At 57.3% G+C, this 16,079-nt stretch overlaps 2 protein-coding genes across 3 annotated transcripts in view; one reads left to right on the top strand and one right to left on the bottom strand.

Annotated features, from left to right (window-relative positions):
- BMP1 (bone morphogenetic protein 1) overlaps positions 1-1,897 on the top strand; it is a 45,738-nt gene extending 43,841 nt beyond the window's left edge. For both annotated transcript variants that reach the window (XM_061163926.1, XM_061163925.1), the window contains exon 20: positions 1,155-1,897. In XM_061163926.1, the coding sequence (XP_061019909.1) occupies positions 1,155-1,289 (135 nt within the window). In that variant the 3' untranslated portion in view covers positions 1,290-1,897. The remainder of the gene's footprint in view (positions 1-1,154) is intronic.
- Positions 1,898-8,954: 7,057 nt separating this feature from the next.
- On the bottom strand, positions 8,955-15,852 carry PHYHIP (phytanoyl-CoA 2-hydroxylase interacting protein). Its single transcript, XM_061164058.1, has 4 exons — positions 15,688-15,852; positions 14,083-14,257; positions 11,631-11,748; positions 8,955-9,489 (listed from the first exon to the last, which is right to left on the bottom strand). Exons 1-4 carry the CDS (start codon positions 15,850-15,852, stop codon positions 8,955-8,957), a joined length of 993 nt encoding a protein of 330 aa, XP_061020041.1.
- Positions 15,853-16,079: the final 227 nt, after the last annotated feature.

The raw sequence follows: 16,079 nt of genomic DNA, 5'->3' as shown, positions 1-16,079 counted from the left end.
CCGCCAATGGGGACACGGAGCACCAGCCCCCCCTGCTGGCCGGGCCCAGCTGCTCCGGGTCCCTGGGCCGCCAGGCGCCCCCCCTCCCACTTTGCCCCTTGCATCTCCCTTGACCTGACACCTTAGGGTGAGTCACACACCAAAGCGGGTGTCCCCAGGTGGCTTCTTGCGGAGACTGCCATCAGGCTGGAGCCAGCGGGAGGGGACTGGAGAGGGAACCCAGTTCCGTCAAGGCTTCCTGGCATGGTTGCTGGAAACATCCCCAAGGTTCTCGGAAATGATCCTTTCCAGGCCTTGAGGGCCAGGGCCTCCGTGTGCTGCTGCTCCATGGGCGGGTCACTGCGCGCAGAGGCGAGGAGGGGCTTGCAGGAGCCTCGGAAAGGGCATCACCTGGAGCCCACCATGGCCCGTGTCTGAGGAGAGGCGGAGGGGAGAGGCCGAGTCCAGGTCTGGGGGACCCGGCTGTCCTGCCTTCTCCAAGAGACAGCTGGATTGCAAGAAGGCAGCTGACAAATTACTCCCTCTGCAAAACCCTGTCACAGCCATCTTGTCTCCCCTGCGCCTGCCGCCTCCACCTACCTTTCTAGACTTGGAAAGCAGAGAGCATTTGTTCCTTCCTGTTTGCTTTTGAGGGGAGTGAGGCCCGGAGAGGGGCAGTGCATTGCCTGAGACGTCACCACTAACTAGTTAGGCACTGGGTACGGAAAGGAAGTGTGACTCTGAACTGAAGACCAACCCCTGGTACCTCCCCTACTCCAGTGTGCAGGCTAAGTCGCTTCAGTTGTGTCTGACTCTTTGTAATGCCATGGGCTGTAGCCTGCCAGGCTCCTCTGTCCAAGGGAGTCTCCAGGCAAGAATGCTGCAGCAGGTTGCCATGCCCTCCTCCGGGGATCCTCCCAACCCAGAGATCACACCTGTGTCTCCTGCATTGGCATGTGGATTCTTTACCACCAGAGCAACCTGGGAAGCCCTCCCCCTGCTCCAAGTGCCCCATTAAACTCCAGCTTGCAAGAGTCCTCCTGCTTCAAGGCACTGGGGGAACCTGGCGGGAGTCTGGAGCCACCCACCTCCCTTATAGCAGGAGAACTCGGGGAGGGAAACAGCAGCCCCAGCCCCCGGTCCTCAGCCTCATGCCCACGCCTTTCCTCCAACAGCCTCCTGAGGAAGTGTACTCGGCGGGCGACTCTGTTCTGGTGAAATTCCACTCGGATGACACCATCACCAAAAAAGGCTTCCACCTGCGGTACACCAGCACCAAGTTCCAAGACACTCTTCACAGCAGAAAGTGACCGCTGCCCTCATACGGCAGGGATGGGAGGCCTGCTGCCCTCGGTCACCTGAGCCGGACAGCGGGGGGCAGGCGGAAAGTGGGGACCCCGTCCCTGTCCCCCGGGTGCCAGGACCTGCGGGCTGATGGTCCCGGTGAAGCTGTCCTCGGGAGGTGGGGCACTGGACTCCCACATGAGCTGCTGCCCCACGATCCCTTCCTCCCTCGCCCCCAACCCTGGGAGTGAGGGGCCAGGGCCAGGGAGCCAGAGCTTGCCCTGAGACACTTGAAGTGGCCATTCCTCTCTGGGGGCCCAGCCCGGTGTGTGAGGACCCGCCCAAGTTCCCCGCCCATCTCCATGCACCCTGTTGTGTATAGCCAGTGGCATATCTTCATTGTAATGTACGTTTCCCACCCCTCCCCCTCCCCTGATTTGGTTTTGTTTGAAGCCCCCACCTCCCCCTGTTTCCTGGGGCGCAAATTTCTGTGCATATCCCACAGGAGCCACATATGGCAGCAGGAGGATGAAGGGGAGGGGGTGGGGGCATCAAGACAGGGCTTCTCTCAGGCCCAGGGGCTGGTCAGCCACACCAGGGCACCCCAGCCAATAAACCGAAAGTGTTACAGCCAGTGTCTTGTGCCAGAGGCTGTCTGGGATGTGGGGGTGGCGGTGGAGGTGGGTGGTGCTGGGCGCACATCTTCCAGATGTGAGTCTGGGGCCGGCGCATAGCCAGGACACCTGGGCTCGCCGGCTGCCCTTCCTGCCTTCGATTCCAGGGCCCCTGACAGTGTGGTTTCACACTCAGGCACACAGAGATATGGATGCCTTGCACACTTGAGCCTGCAGGCGCCCCCGTACCTCATAAGCCTCCCACACAACCCAATGGGCAGAACGGAACGTTCTGTAAAGTGGCTGTGCAATGGGAAGGGAGGAGGTATGTCAAGGGGATGATGGCGTGTGTCTGTCCAGCCGGTGTCCAGCGGGGTCTTCCATCTCTGGGTCTGGGTGGTGGGCTAGAAGAGCCCATCCAGATCCAGAGTACCGTCATCAGCCAGAGCAGATCCATCAGTCAGCTCCCAGTGCCTTCCTTCCTGAAGGTCAGACCCCCGAGTGCTGGCCCCTCAGGACCATCTTTCTTTGGGGAGACAAGAGCCAGACGCTAGGCAGCCACAGAACAAACATTCCAGCTCTGGCCCCCTCTCCCGAGGTGACCCATGACGGTGTCATGTCTGGCCTCTCCTTCCTGCCTCTGCCTTCTCCCTCCCCAGCCAACAGTGAGGTACGGACCTCAGACCTGTCTCCCCGGAGGCCAGCAGGAGAGAAACCACATCCCTGCTCCTTCCTTTCAAAGGACCCTCTCTCCCTACTTTCCATGGAACTCACAGGGAAAGAAAACCCATAGAGGACCCAGCTTCCCTGCCTAGACTGGGCACTCCCAGATTCCAGAGCAAGCCAGCGGTCTGCTCCAAGCCCTGGGGCTCCCTGAGGGCCTCCAGTGGGACTGTGGGTCTTTTCCTGGCCCTAGACTTCTCCCTATAGCAGAGCCAGATGTGCCAGATACTAAATCTGGACTCTGTGGGGGGACCCACCCCCAGGGAACAGTGTGGCGTGTTGCATCCCATACTGGTCCTTTAAACAATGGAAACCAGACACACGGCTAGTGTCCCATGTGCAAGTAGGCTGATGTGACCCTGCCGTCAGGCTGCAGCCCTCTCTTCTAGTCCTGACTTCAGGTGGGGGAATGGGTGACGGCGGGAGGGCCAGCTAGGTCCCCGGCTGTGATGTCATGGACACCCCTCCACCTCCTCTGGCCAGAATGTTCAGCACAGCCCAGAGGACCATGAACAGAACAGAAAGGCCCCCAAACCATTTGGAGCCACCCATCTGGACACTTTGCCAATCAACCTGGGCCCAGTTCTGCAGCAGAGTTCACTGTCAGCGGTCCCAGCTCTCCTCGCCAGCCCCCCGGGTTGCTCTGAAGCTCAGAGGACCACACTCTTGGTACACAAGCCACATGTGTGAAGGGAGCCAGGATCCTAGCCCAGGTCCAGGCTGCAGGGCAGAGAGTACCCTGTCCTCCCTGCAGGTCAGCACAGCCAGATGCAGGTCAGGACCAACCCATGCAGCTGCCCAGGGGACCCATCCCTAGGCTCCATCACTGCCATAGACTCGGGCCCCTCTAATGAGCCAAGGGCCTGTGCTGATTGGGCCCTCCATCTTCCCTGGGCCCCTCTTCCCGGAGGCTACCTCTGGGTAGTGAAGGCTGATTGGGAGCTAGCAGCAGGCCATTGATACACATTCCAGAACTTAATGAATGATTCTCCAGACCCAGCCCACCCTCACCGTCTGGCTGCTCGCAGGTTTCGAGACTAGATGAACCTCAGTGCAGCTGCCCAACCGCTCAGGTGATTCCACGTCAGAGGACGGAACCCTTCCAACTCCAACTGTCCCCAAGCCCCTGATATCCCCCTGAGGTCCCCTGGTCCTGAGTGTGTGGCCAGCAGCAGAATAATTAGAATGATCCTGCCCCAGATGGCGCTCCCAGCCTGGAAACCCAGGTGGAGATAACCCCAAACCCTGGAGCCCCAGACTCTCCCCTCTGGGTGCACTTCTCCAACCCTGGAGGACACAGCCAGCCCTGGCCTGGGGGTCAGGAGACCTAGCTCTGCCTTGCTTCGCCCGGTGATGTTGGCCAGTTTGTCCCCTGTCTGGGCCTCTGCTCCCCGCTCGGTCACCTTTTCCCAGCAACCCTTCCTGTCAGGGTGCGGTCTCCAAGAGTCAGGCTCCTGAGGCAGCTGGGGGCTTCCAGGGCCAACCGTTGGCTCAAGTGCAGAAGCAGGAAGGTTGGCTACCCCACACTGCTCCCTAACTCCTTCTTGCCCCTCTCTTTCCCTTCCCTGCACTCTAACGCCACATGCTTCTCGGTCGGTTGTGAAGTTATAAGCCTGACTGTAACACAGCCAGTTTCTGGACTTCCTGGGCGGTCCAGTGGCTAAGACTCTGCGCTTTCAATGCAGGGTGTGGAGGTTCAGTCCCTCATCAGGGAACTACAATCCCACGTGCTCAGAGGCATGGCCAAAAAAAGTTTAAAAATAAATAAAATATGATAAAATAAGAACATAGCCGATTTTGTATACAAGCTTTCCCATTTGGTGACTGTGTGTCCCTGGGTGAGTCATTTAACTGCTCTGAACTTTGATTTCTTCGTCTTGACCCCAAAGATGATAACACAGAGAGAAAGGAAGAGATGCACATTGAAGGGAACCTGTCAAAGCGCCTAGCAAATAGGCACTCTGTAAATGGGTCTTCTTTTCCTGTCATCTGCCGAACAATTCTCCAGTTCCCAGATGACGTGCTTCCTGCGCTAAAAGGAAACGTCTGGGTTCACCAGTCTCAGTCGTGCGTTAGGAGTTGAGCGCAGAACCGCCATCTGTCTGCCAGAAAGGGCAATGCTTATGCCACAGCAGGGCAGGGCTCGCAGGGCGGCAGGCGACGTATTTCTTTCTAAGCTGGTAGACTTTCTGGGCACCTCCCAAAGTCACACCCTGTGCTTGACTGTCCCCACACACAAGGCTGATTCTAGAATCTGTGAAGAGATCTGCTGTCCCAGTTTGCAAAAATAGTAGTGCCTGACTTGGGGAGCAGCTAGATGTTTCTCCCAGAGTCAGGAGGCCCCCAACCCAGACCCCCAACCCTGCTGACCAGTCTGCTTCTCCTGCTCCAGCTCCCTCCCAGCCTCCCAGCCCTCCCCTCCCCCATCCCAGGAACATCTGGTTCCAATCTCCTCCAGATGCTGTGGCCAAGCTGTTTTATGGCCAATCACCTCGGCTCAGCTTCCTGAAGGCCTCCCTCCATTTCGGGGAATGGTCCCTCCTCGTCCTCTTCCTTGGAACCCCTACCACCTCCTTTCCTAACATGGAGAAGAGACACATGTCAAAGCCAGATGAAACTGAGGGTCCTCGGAACTGGCGCCTTCTCTCCCACTTCCTTGGAGGGGGCCTGTCATCCATCCAGGATTAAAAGAAAGATGCTACTCCAGGGGGAAAGGAACAGATAGGGAAGTATGGGTATATGTCCGGGCAGAGGGGACTGCGTAAGTGTGTGAGTCTGTGTGTGTGTGTGTGTGTGTGTGTGTGTGCGTGTGCGTGTGCATGTGTGTGTGTGTGCACGTGTGTGTGGTGGAGGGTTAGGAGTGTGTGAGCCCATGTCCATGTGCTGGGTGTGTCTGTGTTTGTGCCTGCACAGCAAAATACCCCACCTGTAACCAGGAAGTGCCCTTGGGTGGCCAGCCCCTCACTGTCCCTCCCTGCCTGCACGGGAGCAGGGCTAGCTTGGAGCCCCTTTGCTGGACCGTGGCTGCCGCAGTCTAAGGTTGCCCTTCACCTTGCAGCTCTCTAAGTCACCAAGGCTGTCTTCCATATCCAGCCTAGGGAAGCAGTGTGTGTGCGTGTGTGTGCACATGTAGACCTTTCTCCTTCTACCAGGTCAGATTAGAGGGACACTGATCAAAAGGGACCCCAGGGCAGACGCCAGCAGATGACCTGACCCAGCTCTATTGGACAGGCGCCTGGAGCAATGCCGGAGTGCCAGAGAGTGGCCATCTGGGGAGAAGCAAGAAGAGGCTCTCCAGAGGAAACCTACATGCAACCCCACCACCACCCCTGCTTCACCTGGTTTCTTCATCTTCTGCTAAGAGGACCCTGGAAGCCAATCTTTTCTCCTAAGAAACCCACGAAGGATTTGCAAAAGGAAGATTGAAGCCTGTCCCTCTTGGGGACACTGAAAACCCCTCAGGTCCTGCCCAGAGGCGGAAAGATGGACCCTGGAGGTCACCGCCCCCATCCTTAGAACCCTGTGCATGCCAAGTCACTTCGGTTGTGTCTGACTCTTTGTGACCCCATGGACTATAGCCTGCCAGGCTCCTCTGTCCATGGGATTCTCCAGGCAAGAATACTGGAGTGGGTTACCATGCCCTCCTAAAGGGAATCTTCCGGACCCAGGGATCAAACCCATGTCTCTTATGTCTGCTGCATTGGCAGGAGGGTTCTTTACCACTAGGCCCACCTGGGAAGCCACCCTAGAACCCTGGGATCTAAATATTTCCCACTACGCCTTTAAAATAAGCTTCCTTGGCACTTTTGACTCTACAGCGCCCCCTGGTGTTATTCAGGAGCTAGGCATGGACTTGATAGACCGAAAGCTCTGTGGAGACCCTCCTGAAGGTGGCTGTAACAGAGATCTGCCCGACCCGTGTCTTACAGTCCCAGGGGATTCCTGGCATACACTGGGGAGACAGCAGTGAAATAGGAAGATTCTAGCTTCTAAATCAAATCCCGGGCATTGCTACCTACTGGCTGTTAGACACGGGCAAGCCTTTTAACCTCCTTGTGCCTCAGTTTCTTCATCTGTTAAATGGGAATCATAGAGGGTGGAGGACTAAAGGAGTTGTGTGTGAAAGCACCTGGCCGGATGCCTGGGAACACAGTAGGCCCTTGGGAAGTGGCATTTGCCCTTCAGCTTTCCTTCCTGGTGCAAGGAGGCCAGGTCCCAAGCTTTGGATGACACATGTTCATTCGGCCCCGAGCCAAGCAGTGTCAGGGAGGTGACTCTAATTTTTCTGGAGCTTTTCCACTCCAGCAGAGGATCATTTTAATAAGTCCATAATAACAGACGCAGAGGTGACTCAGATCCACAAACGAGGAGCCCTGCTGGGGAGGGGACACTTGGGCTCTGGGGGAGGGGAGCTCAGTGGCATGTGGGGCTGATGCAGTGCAGATGGCTGCAGGGGTAGGGGCTCCAAACAGGGGGCCTTGGACCTGGGTCACTCTTCCGGATTGCTGCAGGCTCTGCCCAAAGAGGCCTCAGCTTTCCCATCTGCAAAGTGCAGAGTAGCACCACGTTGACCTCCAACATCCTTCTCAAGCTGGAGATGTGGCTCTGCTCTCAGAGCCCTGCCTCCCACAGTGAGTCTGGAACACCCTTGGAGAGGATTCCAGGTGGCCTGTCCGAGCTCCTCTGTGACTTTACAGCTTGTCCACCCCTCCCTTCCCAGAGCCCAAGGAAAGGCAGGGCTCTCAGGCCATGGTGGTTTATTGATGCAAGCACAGCACAGGTGGGTGTGCCCCCAGCCCAGGGCAGACACGGGGCCAGGGGAGGGCAGCGGGCCACCCCCTCAGCAGAGGGGGAAAGGGCCTGGGGCCCACGTCCTCTCCTCCATGCACTTCCCACGGCCCCCAGCCCTGATCCAGGCCAAAGGGCAGATGACCACACCATTCCCCGTGGCTACAGAAGAGGCCACCAGCTGTCCCATTCGCCCGCTCACTGAGATATGGCCTTGTTGGCCTGCTGCCCCCTTCTGTCTCTCATCACAGAAGTCCGCTGTCACTGTGGGGGCTGCTCTCCTTCACCTGACATCCTTCTGCCACCCCTCAAACAGCTGGATGCGTTAGTTGACCCCTCTCCTCATCACCCACCAGGTCTGCTCGTCTCCACGGCCCACCCTCAGCACTCCCATGACCCGCACAAAAGTAGGAAAGAGGGGAAAACACAGAGTGGCCCAGGAAAGACTTCACAAGCGCTCCCCAGGGAAGGGGCTCTCCGCCAAGAGGCTGGCTTCGCCGCGAGGTGAGGAGCCAACAGTGCCGGGGGAGGGGGCGCGAGGTGGGGGTGGCGCGGGGAAGCCGCAGTCCAGATGACACACAGGCACGGCGCAGCGGCGGTGCCCCGGCAGCGTGAGCGAGCAAGCGCGCAGCCAGGCGGGGTACCAGGGCCCTGTGGGAACGCCCTCGCTCCCAGTCCCACGCCGGGTCCCCTCGGCATGAGGCTCCCACTCCCAGCTGGGGGAGGGGTCCCTCTGGGTCTCAGGGGTCTCTGGCCCCCTCCTCGACCCCAGTGGCCGCCACGGCACACCCCCGCACTCTGAGCAAGGGAGAAAGTCCGCTGGGATTTATACCGCCTCCAGGCAGAAGAAGGGGACCCCCCCCCCCAGCAGCCAGGTGCCCCCAAAGCCAAGAGAAAGAGGGCCCTTTTCTAGAGGGCAGGTGGAGAAGGAGAGGGACGGCTCTCCCCATGCAGGAAGAGGGTGCTCCGGAGCAACGAATAACGGTGTGGAGTGGGGGTGGGGGTGGGGTCACAGCGGTGCAGGAGACTATTTATAGAGGGAGAGGGTGGGGCCTGCAGTAGGACGCCCCCCAAGGCCTGGCTCGTGGGGGAGGGGCATTCTGTGATTGGCCCTCATGGGGTGGGTGGGGCTAAGGAAGAACACGCCCACAGCTCTCAGCTCACCTCTGGAGGCAGGCAAGCTACAGGTGGGTCTTTCGAGGGAAGGCTTCCGTGGGAGAACCCTAGGGGGGCAGGTCTCCTAAGATGGAGGCCTGGGATGAGGCAAGAAATAGCAGGGCAGGGAAACCAAAGGAAAGGGGAAGTCTCCAGAAATCCACCCGCCCTCCCCACCAACCTGCTGAGGCTAAGAAGCCTTCCCAGTTCGGCCAGGCATGGGTAGGCCATGCCTGCCAAGGGACCACCCTCCGTTGCTTCTAGTGCCCTGGGGAAGGGAAGGGAAGAGGGAGATGGATGGCGTGGAGGGAGCAGGGGGGCAAGGGAGAGAAAGCCAGCTCCCTGCGCTTATGCCACCCATCACCACCCTGCCTGCCATCTCTCCCTAACTCCCTGGCTCCCCAGGAGTCCCTAGCGGCCCACGCTGATGTTGCAGGTCTTGCAGCTGGGGTCCTTCTTGGCGTCGGCGGTAGACAGGCTCATCAGCTGGTGCCCGCTGATCTCCCCCAGGGTGCCCAGGGACAGGTCGACCGGCTCGGTGTAGATGATCTCCAGGATGAGGTCCTGGGCATGGCGGAAGACCAGCTCCCCGTCCTCCACGCTGCAGGTCAGGAACTTGTTGCAGGCAATGTCCAGGAGAGGCAGACGGTCGCGGCAGAAGCGGTCCCCCAGGGAACCCTTGGGGGCCAGTACCAGGATGGCGTAGTGGTAGGCCGTGTACATACAGTAGAAGTCCGCAAAGTAGAGGTTGGTGCTGGGGTTGAAGAGGCGCTGGGCGGGGATCTGGAAGCGCCAGCGGCCGTAGGGGGAGTCCTGCGGGGGCTGGCCAGTGTTGAATTCTGTGTTGCAGCTGAAGAAGACGCCGTGGAGCATGCCGCTGGTCGGGGAGCCGTGGCTGCCGCTGTTGTCCTTCAGGTAGGGTTGCAGCATGTTCCCGCAGTGGGTCCTGCCCACCGCAGGGGAAAAATAAATGCCAAGAGGAAGAGAAAACGCTTTTGGTTAGCTGGACTGAGGCTTGGCGGCTGTGGTGTGACCAAGAAGGAAGTCAGCCCAGCTCCCAGTTCTCCCACCAGCTACCGCCTCCACCAGTCACAAATAGAACTTTCCAGAAGGCAAGAGAAGGGAGGGCCCTGGAGATGGGGCTGATCCAGCCCACTCCTTCACGGAGGAGAGATTTGAACCTGCCACTCCCCAGATTAAAACCCTTTTGATGGGGCTTGCACAAAAAGCAAGATCGGGAAGATCTGGTCTTTCTGGCCCCACCTCCCACCACCCCCACAGGCACAGGTAACAGCCATGCAAGAGCCCCACCCCAGGTCTCTCCTGCCTCTTCCCTCTGCCTGAATTGCCTTTTCCACCTTCTCCCACCTGATCTGGCAAACTTCTAACCATTCTTCAAAGTCCAAAACAGGTGTCCCCTCCCTTCTCCTCTAAAACCTTCCAGGGACTTCCCTGGTGGTCCAGTGGTTAAGAATCTGCCTTCCAATGCAGAGGGTGTGGGCTCAATCCCTAGTTGGGGAACTAAAATCCCATGGGCCTCGGGGCAACTAAACCTGTGCACTACAACTAGAGAGTCTGCACACTGCAAGAAAATATCCCACGTGAGGCAACTAAGAGGCAGCCAAATAAATATTAAAACAAACAAAAAAAAACCTTCCAGGAACAGCAAACACTTGTATTCAACAAAACTTTGACTGCTTACTATGTGCAGGGCACTGAACTTTACTCAGCAATCACACACACTTACTACATTCCCTCCGGCTGTACTGTCCCCTTGATAGACTCAGGTTTGCAGGAGTGGGGGCTATGCCTTTATTCTTTTTTTTTTTTTTTTTGGCTACACTCTACAACATGCAGGGATCTTAGTTCCCTGACCAGGGATTGAACCCTGCAGTGCTATCATGGAATCTTAACCACTGGCCCACCAGAGAAGTCCCTATTCATCTTTATATTCCAGCATACATGGATGCTCTGTGTCTCTCCCTTGCTTGCTGATAGATGAGCCCAAACTGGGCCAGTGTCCTCCCCACTCACCTACTGCCTCCCTTCTTTAGAACAAACACAGAAGAACCCTCTGGGGTCAGGTCAGAACGCCCCACCCCAGCTGACTGCAGTGATAAAAACAGTAACAGTGGCAGCTTGCGCTGGCCCAGCCTTAGAAGGACAAGGATCAGGCAGCGAAGAGTGTTTGGGCAGCCCCTGGACCTGCTGGCCCTCTGGGCCTCAGTCTCCCCATTTGTAGGCTGAGGGTGTTGGATCAGATCACCAATTTTCAGACATTTTAAAAATACCTCAAACATTCAAACAGAACCCCTCTTGTATCCCCCAAGGAAATTATACACAGGCAGGCAGAGGCAACAGACCTGAAGCTGGGCCCTGGCTGGATGATGGGGGCAGGGCTCACCCGGCCTCGTCCTCTGAGTTCCTCACTAACCCTTCACCACCACCCTAGGATGCCCCGAGATCCTTCCCCGGAGCCTCCAGGCTTCCCAGCACACAGTTTGAAGATCACGACCCTTCCTGCTCAGCATCCTCTCACTCTGTGTCCCCCTCACCACCTCCCTTGAGACCAGGGCCTGAACTGGAGGGACAGCTGGCCTGTAGCCTTGTGCGCATGTGCGCTCAGTCACGTCCAGCTCTTTGTGACCCCATGGACTGTAGCCCGCCAGGCTCCTCTGTCCATGGGATTTCCCAGGCAGAGATACTGGAGTGGATTGCCATTTCCTCCTCCAGGGGACCCTCCTGACCCAGGGATCAAACCCACGTCTCCTGTGTCTCCTGCATTGGCAAGTGAATTCTTTACCACTGTGCCCCCTGCAGCCTTAGAGCTCAGCAAAAGGGCCTCTCTGAAAGGAGGATTAAACCCAGGACCTCATTCACTCAGGCCTGTCAGTGCAGTGCCTCCAGGCAGCCCCATTCTGAAGCCCCTTTCCTTCTCTGGAGCCCAACATCCCCCCAGAACCAGCCTGGGATATGGGGGGTGGTGAGGACACCAGAGGAGGGTCTGGCAACTACCAGGGTGGGGGTGACATCAGAGGGCCAGGGTAGTGGGCAGAGCCGGGGCAGGAAGTCCAGAGCGGGCCGTACCTGGCATGCTGGAAGTATTCCTTGTGATGGTTGCGGTAGAAGACGGAGAAGCGGAGCATGCGGCCTGCGATCTGCTCAGCCTTCTCCTGTAGCTGCGCCAGGTGCTCCTTGGCATAATCTGCAAGAGCCCGGGAGGGTGAGCTGAGGGCCAGGCAGGGCGTCACAGCCTCCCCCTCAGATCACTCACTGCCCACCGGGAACGTCAGCCACCTCTGTCCTCAGGGTGCAGGGGAGACCAGGCAGTCACAGCGCCGTGGACCAGAAAGGACCGCCTGGCCTGGCTGGGACATGGGTAGCTGGGGGCTGTCTGTCCTGTCGCCTCAGTGCCCTGTGACCACGGGCTCAGGGCTCTGCATTAGAAAAGGGCAGAGGGCTGCCCAGTTATACAGTCGTGTCGAGGGACCCAGAGTCTGGAAACCCAGACCATTCTCGTGTGAAAAGAGAACCAAGAGGCAAAAGATTGAGAGGAAAGAATCTGAGGTTCTTTGGGGAGAGCCCCTCAAATCCAGCAGGTATGAGCCTGTCCACACCACTATATGGAAGTCAGGTGTAATTTCAGGACGGCAAGGAGATCAAACCAGTCAGTCCTAAAGGAAATCAACCCTGAATATTTGTTGGAAGGACTGATGCTGAAGCTCCAATACGTTGGCCACCTGATGTGAAGAGACAACTCACTGGAAAAGATCCTGATGCTGGGAAAGATCGGAGGCAGGAGGAGAAAGGGGTGACAGAGAATGACATGATTGGATGACATCACCGACTCAATGGACATGAGTTTGAGAAAACTCAGGGAGATCATTAAGGACAGCAAAGACTGGCATGCTGCTGTTCTTGGGGTTGCAAAGAGTCGGACACGACTTAGCAACTGAACAATAACTGAGGGGGAAACTGCAGACAACTGAGGGGAAGGCTTAGCCCAGGGTCAGGGGCAATGACTCTGCCTAAGCATCCCAGGAGAAAGGAGGAAGCCTGGAAACAGGATGGTAAAACTGGACTGGCTGGGCCAGGGCCAGAGGCTAGGGCCGCGGGGTCCAGGCAGGGCTGCTGCTCATCTAGACAGCACCTTTGAATGAAGCAGGAAAAGCTGCCCTTTCCTCCTTGCTAATGCAGCCCTGGCCAGGGCGCTGCATTGACAAGAGAAGGAGGAACTGGATTGCAGCCATCCCCAGCTCCCCAGTTTGAATGGACTCCCACTGCATGTAGAGTTCTGGGGTACACCGAGAGACTTTCCGTGCAAGGTGCAGGAGCACCTCCAGAGTGGGGTTTTGCAGCCAAGTTATGGGAAAAAACACCACTCAAAAGAGAAAGGCAGGTCAAGGAGAGTTGGGGCACACGCCTTGGCAGAGGATGGAGTCAGCAGCCTCTGAGGCCTGAGGCTAAGGATGTTCCTGCCCCTTCCTTGTGACGGGGGAAGATCTGGAGCAATTCTCACGTGGACAACAAAAGAATGGAAGATTGTGGGGCAGATCCTGGGTCACCAGTGACCCAGTACACAGAAGCCCCAGTGTCTGCTCATGCTGGAGTTTGCAAGCTAATAGGCGAGTTTGCGGGACCATTTTCCAAGGCTGAGTGGAAGCTCAAGACAAACAAAATGTGATGGTCCCACCAAGTGTCCATCAACCAATGATCAATAAACAAAATGTGGTCCATCCATACAATGGGATGTTATTGAGCCTTAAAAAGGAAAGAAATTCTGACACATGCTACAACACGGATGAATCTTGAAGACATTTTGCCAAATGAATAAGCCAGTCACAGAAGTGCAAATATTGTGTGATTCCCCTCATATGAGATACTGGACTGTAGCTAGCCAGGCTCCTCTGTCCATGGGATTCTCCAGGCAAGAATACTGGAGTGGGTTGCCATTCCCTCCTCCAGGGCATCTTCCCAACCTAGATATTGAACCCAGGTCTCCTGCATTGGGAGGCAGATTCTTTACTGTCTGAGCCACCAGGGAAATCCCATATGAGATACTGAGAGTTGTCAAATTTACAAAAACAGTGAGGGTGGTTTCTGGGGCATTTAATGAGGGGGAAAGGAAGTTGTTGTTTAAGGGGGCATAATGTTTCAGCTTGGGAAGACGAAAACTTTCTAGACATGGATTGCATGCCAACATGAACATACTTAATCCTGCTGGACTGTACGTTGAAAAATGGTTAAGGTGGTAAATTTATGTTATGTGTGATTTCCCACACTTATGCTTGCCCCAGGCCAGAGAAGTAACTCCACCCCTTTCCAGAAGTGGTATGGTCAATGCAATTAGCAGTGCTTGCATCTGCCTCCTGCATCAGACTGCAGGCTTTGGGGTGGCAGGAGTGGGTCTCATCCAAGGTGTCAGCCAGAGTATGGTGCCTGCATCCAGCAGGAGTTGCTAAGTGCGTGCTGGGTTAAGAGGAAGCCCCCTCCTGACCATCGCTAAACCAGCCAAAGCAGCCGGACAGGAGAACCTCACCCCCAGTGCAGAACTCGACCGTCTCGCTCCAGCCAGACACCAGGTACTCGCCGTCGCTCTGCTTCACGGCAGTCTGCACCGCCACACTGTACTCGGTGCGGGGACTCAGGAACCAGTGGCCCCTCACTGTCATGGGCAGTGGCACAGCCTTGGCAACAAGCTTGGTGGGGACATCCTGAGAAGTGAGGTGCAGAGAGCCAAGAGTCACGCTGGAGGTCACGTCCACCCTTGGCACCCCCCCAGGCCTCCCGCTCCCCGATGGCCACCTTCCTGTTGAAGACAGCCGGAGTCTCCAGGACGCAATGGCTCAGTGCCCTGGCCACCATTTTCCTGCAGAAGCAAGCAGTGGCCATTGGGAAGGCCGTACAGACCCTCCCCGGCCTCCACCCCCTTAACCCCTGATGCCCGTTCTCTTGGGAACGGAGGAGAAAGGCCACTGGGGTGGAGGCCTGCAAAGTTGAGGGCGGCGAGACCTTCATTTTCGAGGGACACTTCGAGAGCGCTGCACAGTGCAGCGCCGTCTCCACGGCAACGGCAAATGCTGAGAAGCCAGGGAGGAAAGGAAAATATGCCTTCTTCTTTGGGGGGAGGAGGGTTAAGGGGGTGGTGTTGAACATTCACGTCACCGTGGCAACTGGCCTGCCAAAAGACACCCAGATCGGAGAGCCAGTTCCAAAGAAAGAGAGGGTGAGTAACCCACACGATGCGGTCGTCGTGGGAACCAGCTCCTTCCCACCTCACTCTTCCCCCTGCCTCGCTGCCAGCTCACCAGCTCGAGAAGATGGGAGCCTTCCTCCTGCCTGCCCCCACACTAGCTCTAACCCAGGGAAAGGACACCCCAGCCATCAGAGGACTCACCACGCCATCTCTTTTCTAAACCCAGTGAAGGATAGGCCAGAAGGTGAGGGCAGAGAGGATCACGAGGGTCCGCGTGTGTGTGTGTGTGCTCGATCACTAAGTCATGTCCGACTCCTTGTGACCCTGTGGACTGTAGCCCGTCAGGCTCCTCTGTCCATGGCGATTCTCCAGGCAAGAATACTGGAGTGGGTTGCCATGCCCTCCTCCAGGGGATCTTCCCCACCCAGGGATCGAACCCGCGTCTCTTACGTCTCCTGCATTGGCAGGCAGGTTCTTTACCATTAGCGCCACCTGGAAAACCGCCCCTCAGGGGCTTGAGGACCAAGCAATGGGCCCCACCTCTGCCCAAGGCCCACCCCATCAATAACAAGGCTGCTTCCTGAGTTAGGGGCTTTCTCGGACCCCTGAGACATCCCCAGGTGTGATGTCTGTGGCTGCATCCTGGGTCTTCCCGCCCCATGGGAAGGTCCAATCAGATGCTGGTAGTGCTCTTCATGGTGGGCTGGGCCCAAGTGGAACACCACACAGACAATTACCTCCATGAAGCCTCTCACAAGCTGGCATTATTATTATTATTCCCTTTTTACCGGGGGAAGAGAGAGGTTAAACTTTCCCAAGATTACCCAGTAGGAGCTGGGCTGGGGTCAGGCCTCTCCAATGCCCAACAGTCCCCTCTAGGCATCCTGTCAGCCTGCCTCCTTGGAGAGCAGACTCTGGGAGGAGGCGCGCTGGGCAGCCTGTGCTCACCCGGTGCTTGAACTTGTTGGAGTTCTTATTCTCCTTCTTGTTCAGGTCGATGAAGTAGTGGGTGACCCTCTCCAGGTCGCTGTTCTCCATGGCCCAGGAGATGCGGAATGAGTCGCAGGTGATATTGTTGACCTCGATGCTGTGGGGCGTGGACAGCAGCTCCATGCTCCCCACTGGGTTGGCTTCTGTGAGGACTGCGGGAAGAGAAGATTCAGTACCTCCCTCCCCGCCACGGAACCTTCTAGAATGTCTTGCTCCCACCATCCCTTGCCAGGTGGAACCTTGAGGAGCCTTCACTTGTACCTGCCTTGCCGGATCTGATGGGAAGATGCCATGGGGAGGGCTGGAGGGCTGCGGCCAAAGGTGGGCTGGGGGCCCCCTGGGGGGGCTCT

The sequence above is a fragment of the Dama dama genome, chromosome 16, assembly GCF_033118175.1.
Source record: "Dama dama isolate Ldn47 chromosome 16, ASM3311817v1, whole genome shotgun sequence".
NCBI classification, from domain to species: Eukaryota; Metazoa; Chordata; class Mammalia; order Artiodactyla; family Cervidae; genus Dama; species Dama dama.
This window is presented reverse-complemented; position numbering and strand designations above follow the sequence as displayed.

Excerpts from the sequence above, each read along its gene's own strand:
- PHYHIP (XM_061164058.1), bottom strand. The coding sequence starts at position 15,852 with ATGGAGCTGCTGTCCACGCCCCACAGCATCGAGGTCAACAATATCACC. Across the intron at positions 11,749-14,082 it reads GGTCGAGTTCTGCACTGGGG|ATTATGCCAAGGAGCACCTG; the intron begins GTGAGGTTCTCC and ends GGGCTCTTGCAG. Across the intron at positions 9,490-11,630 it reads GAATACTTCCAGCATGCCAG|GACCCACTGCGGGAACATGC; the intron begins GTACGGCCCGCT and ends TGCGGTGGGCAG.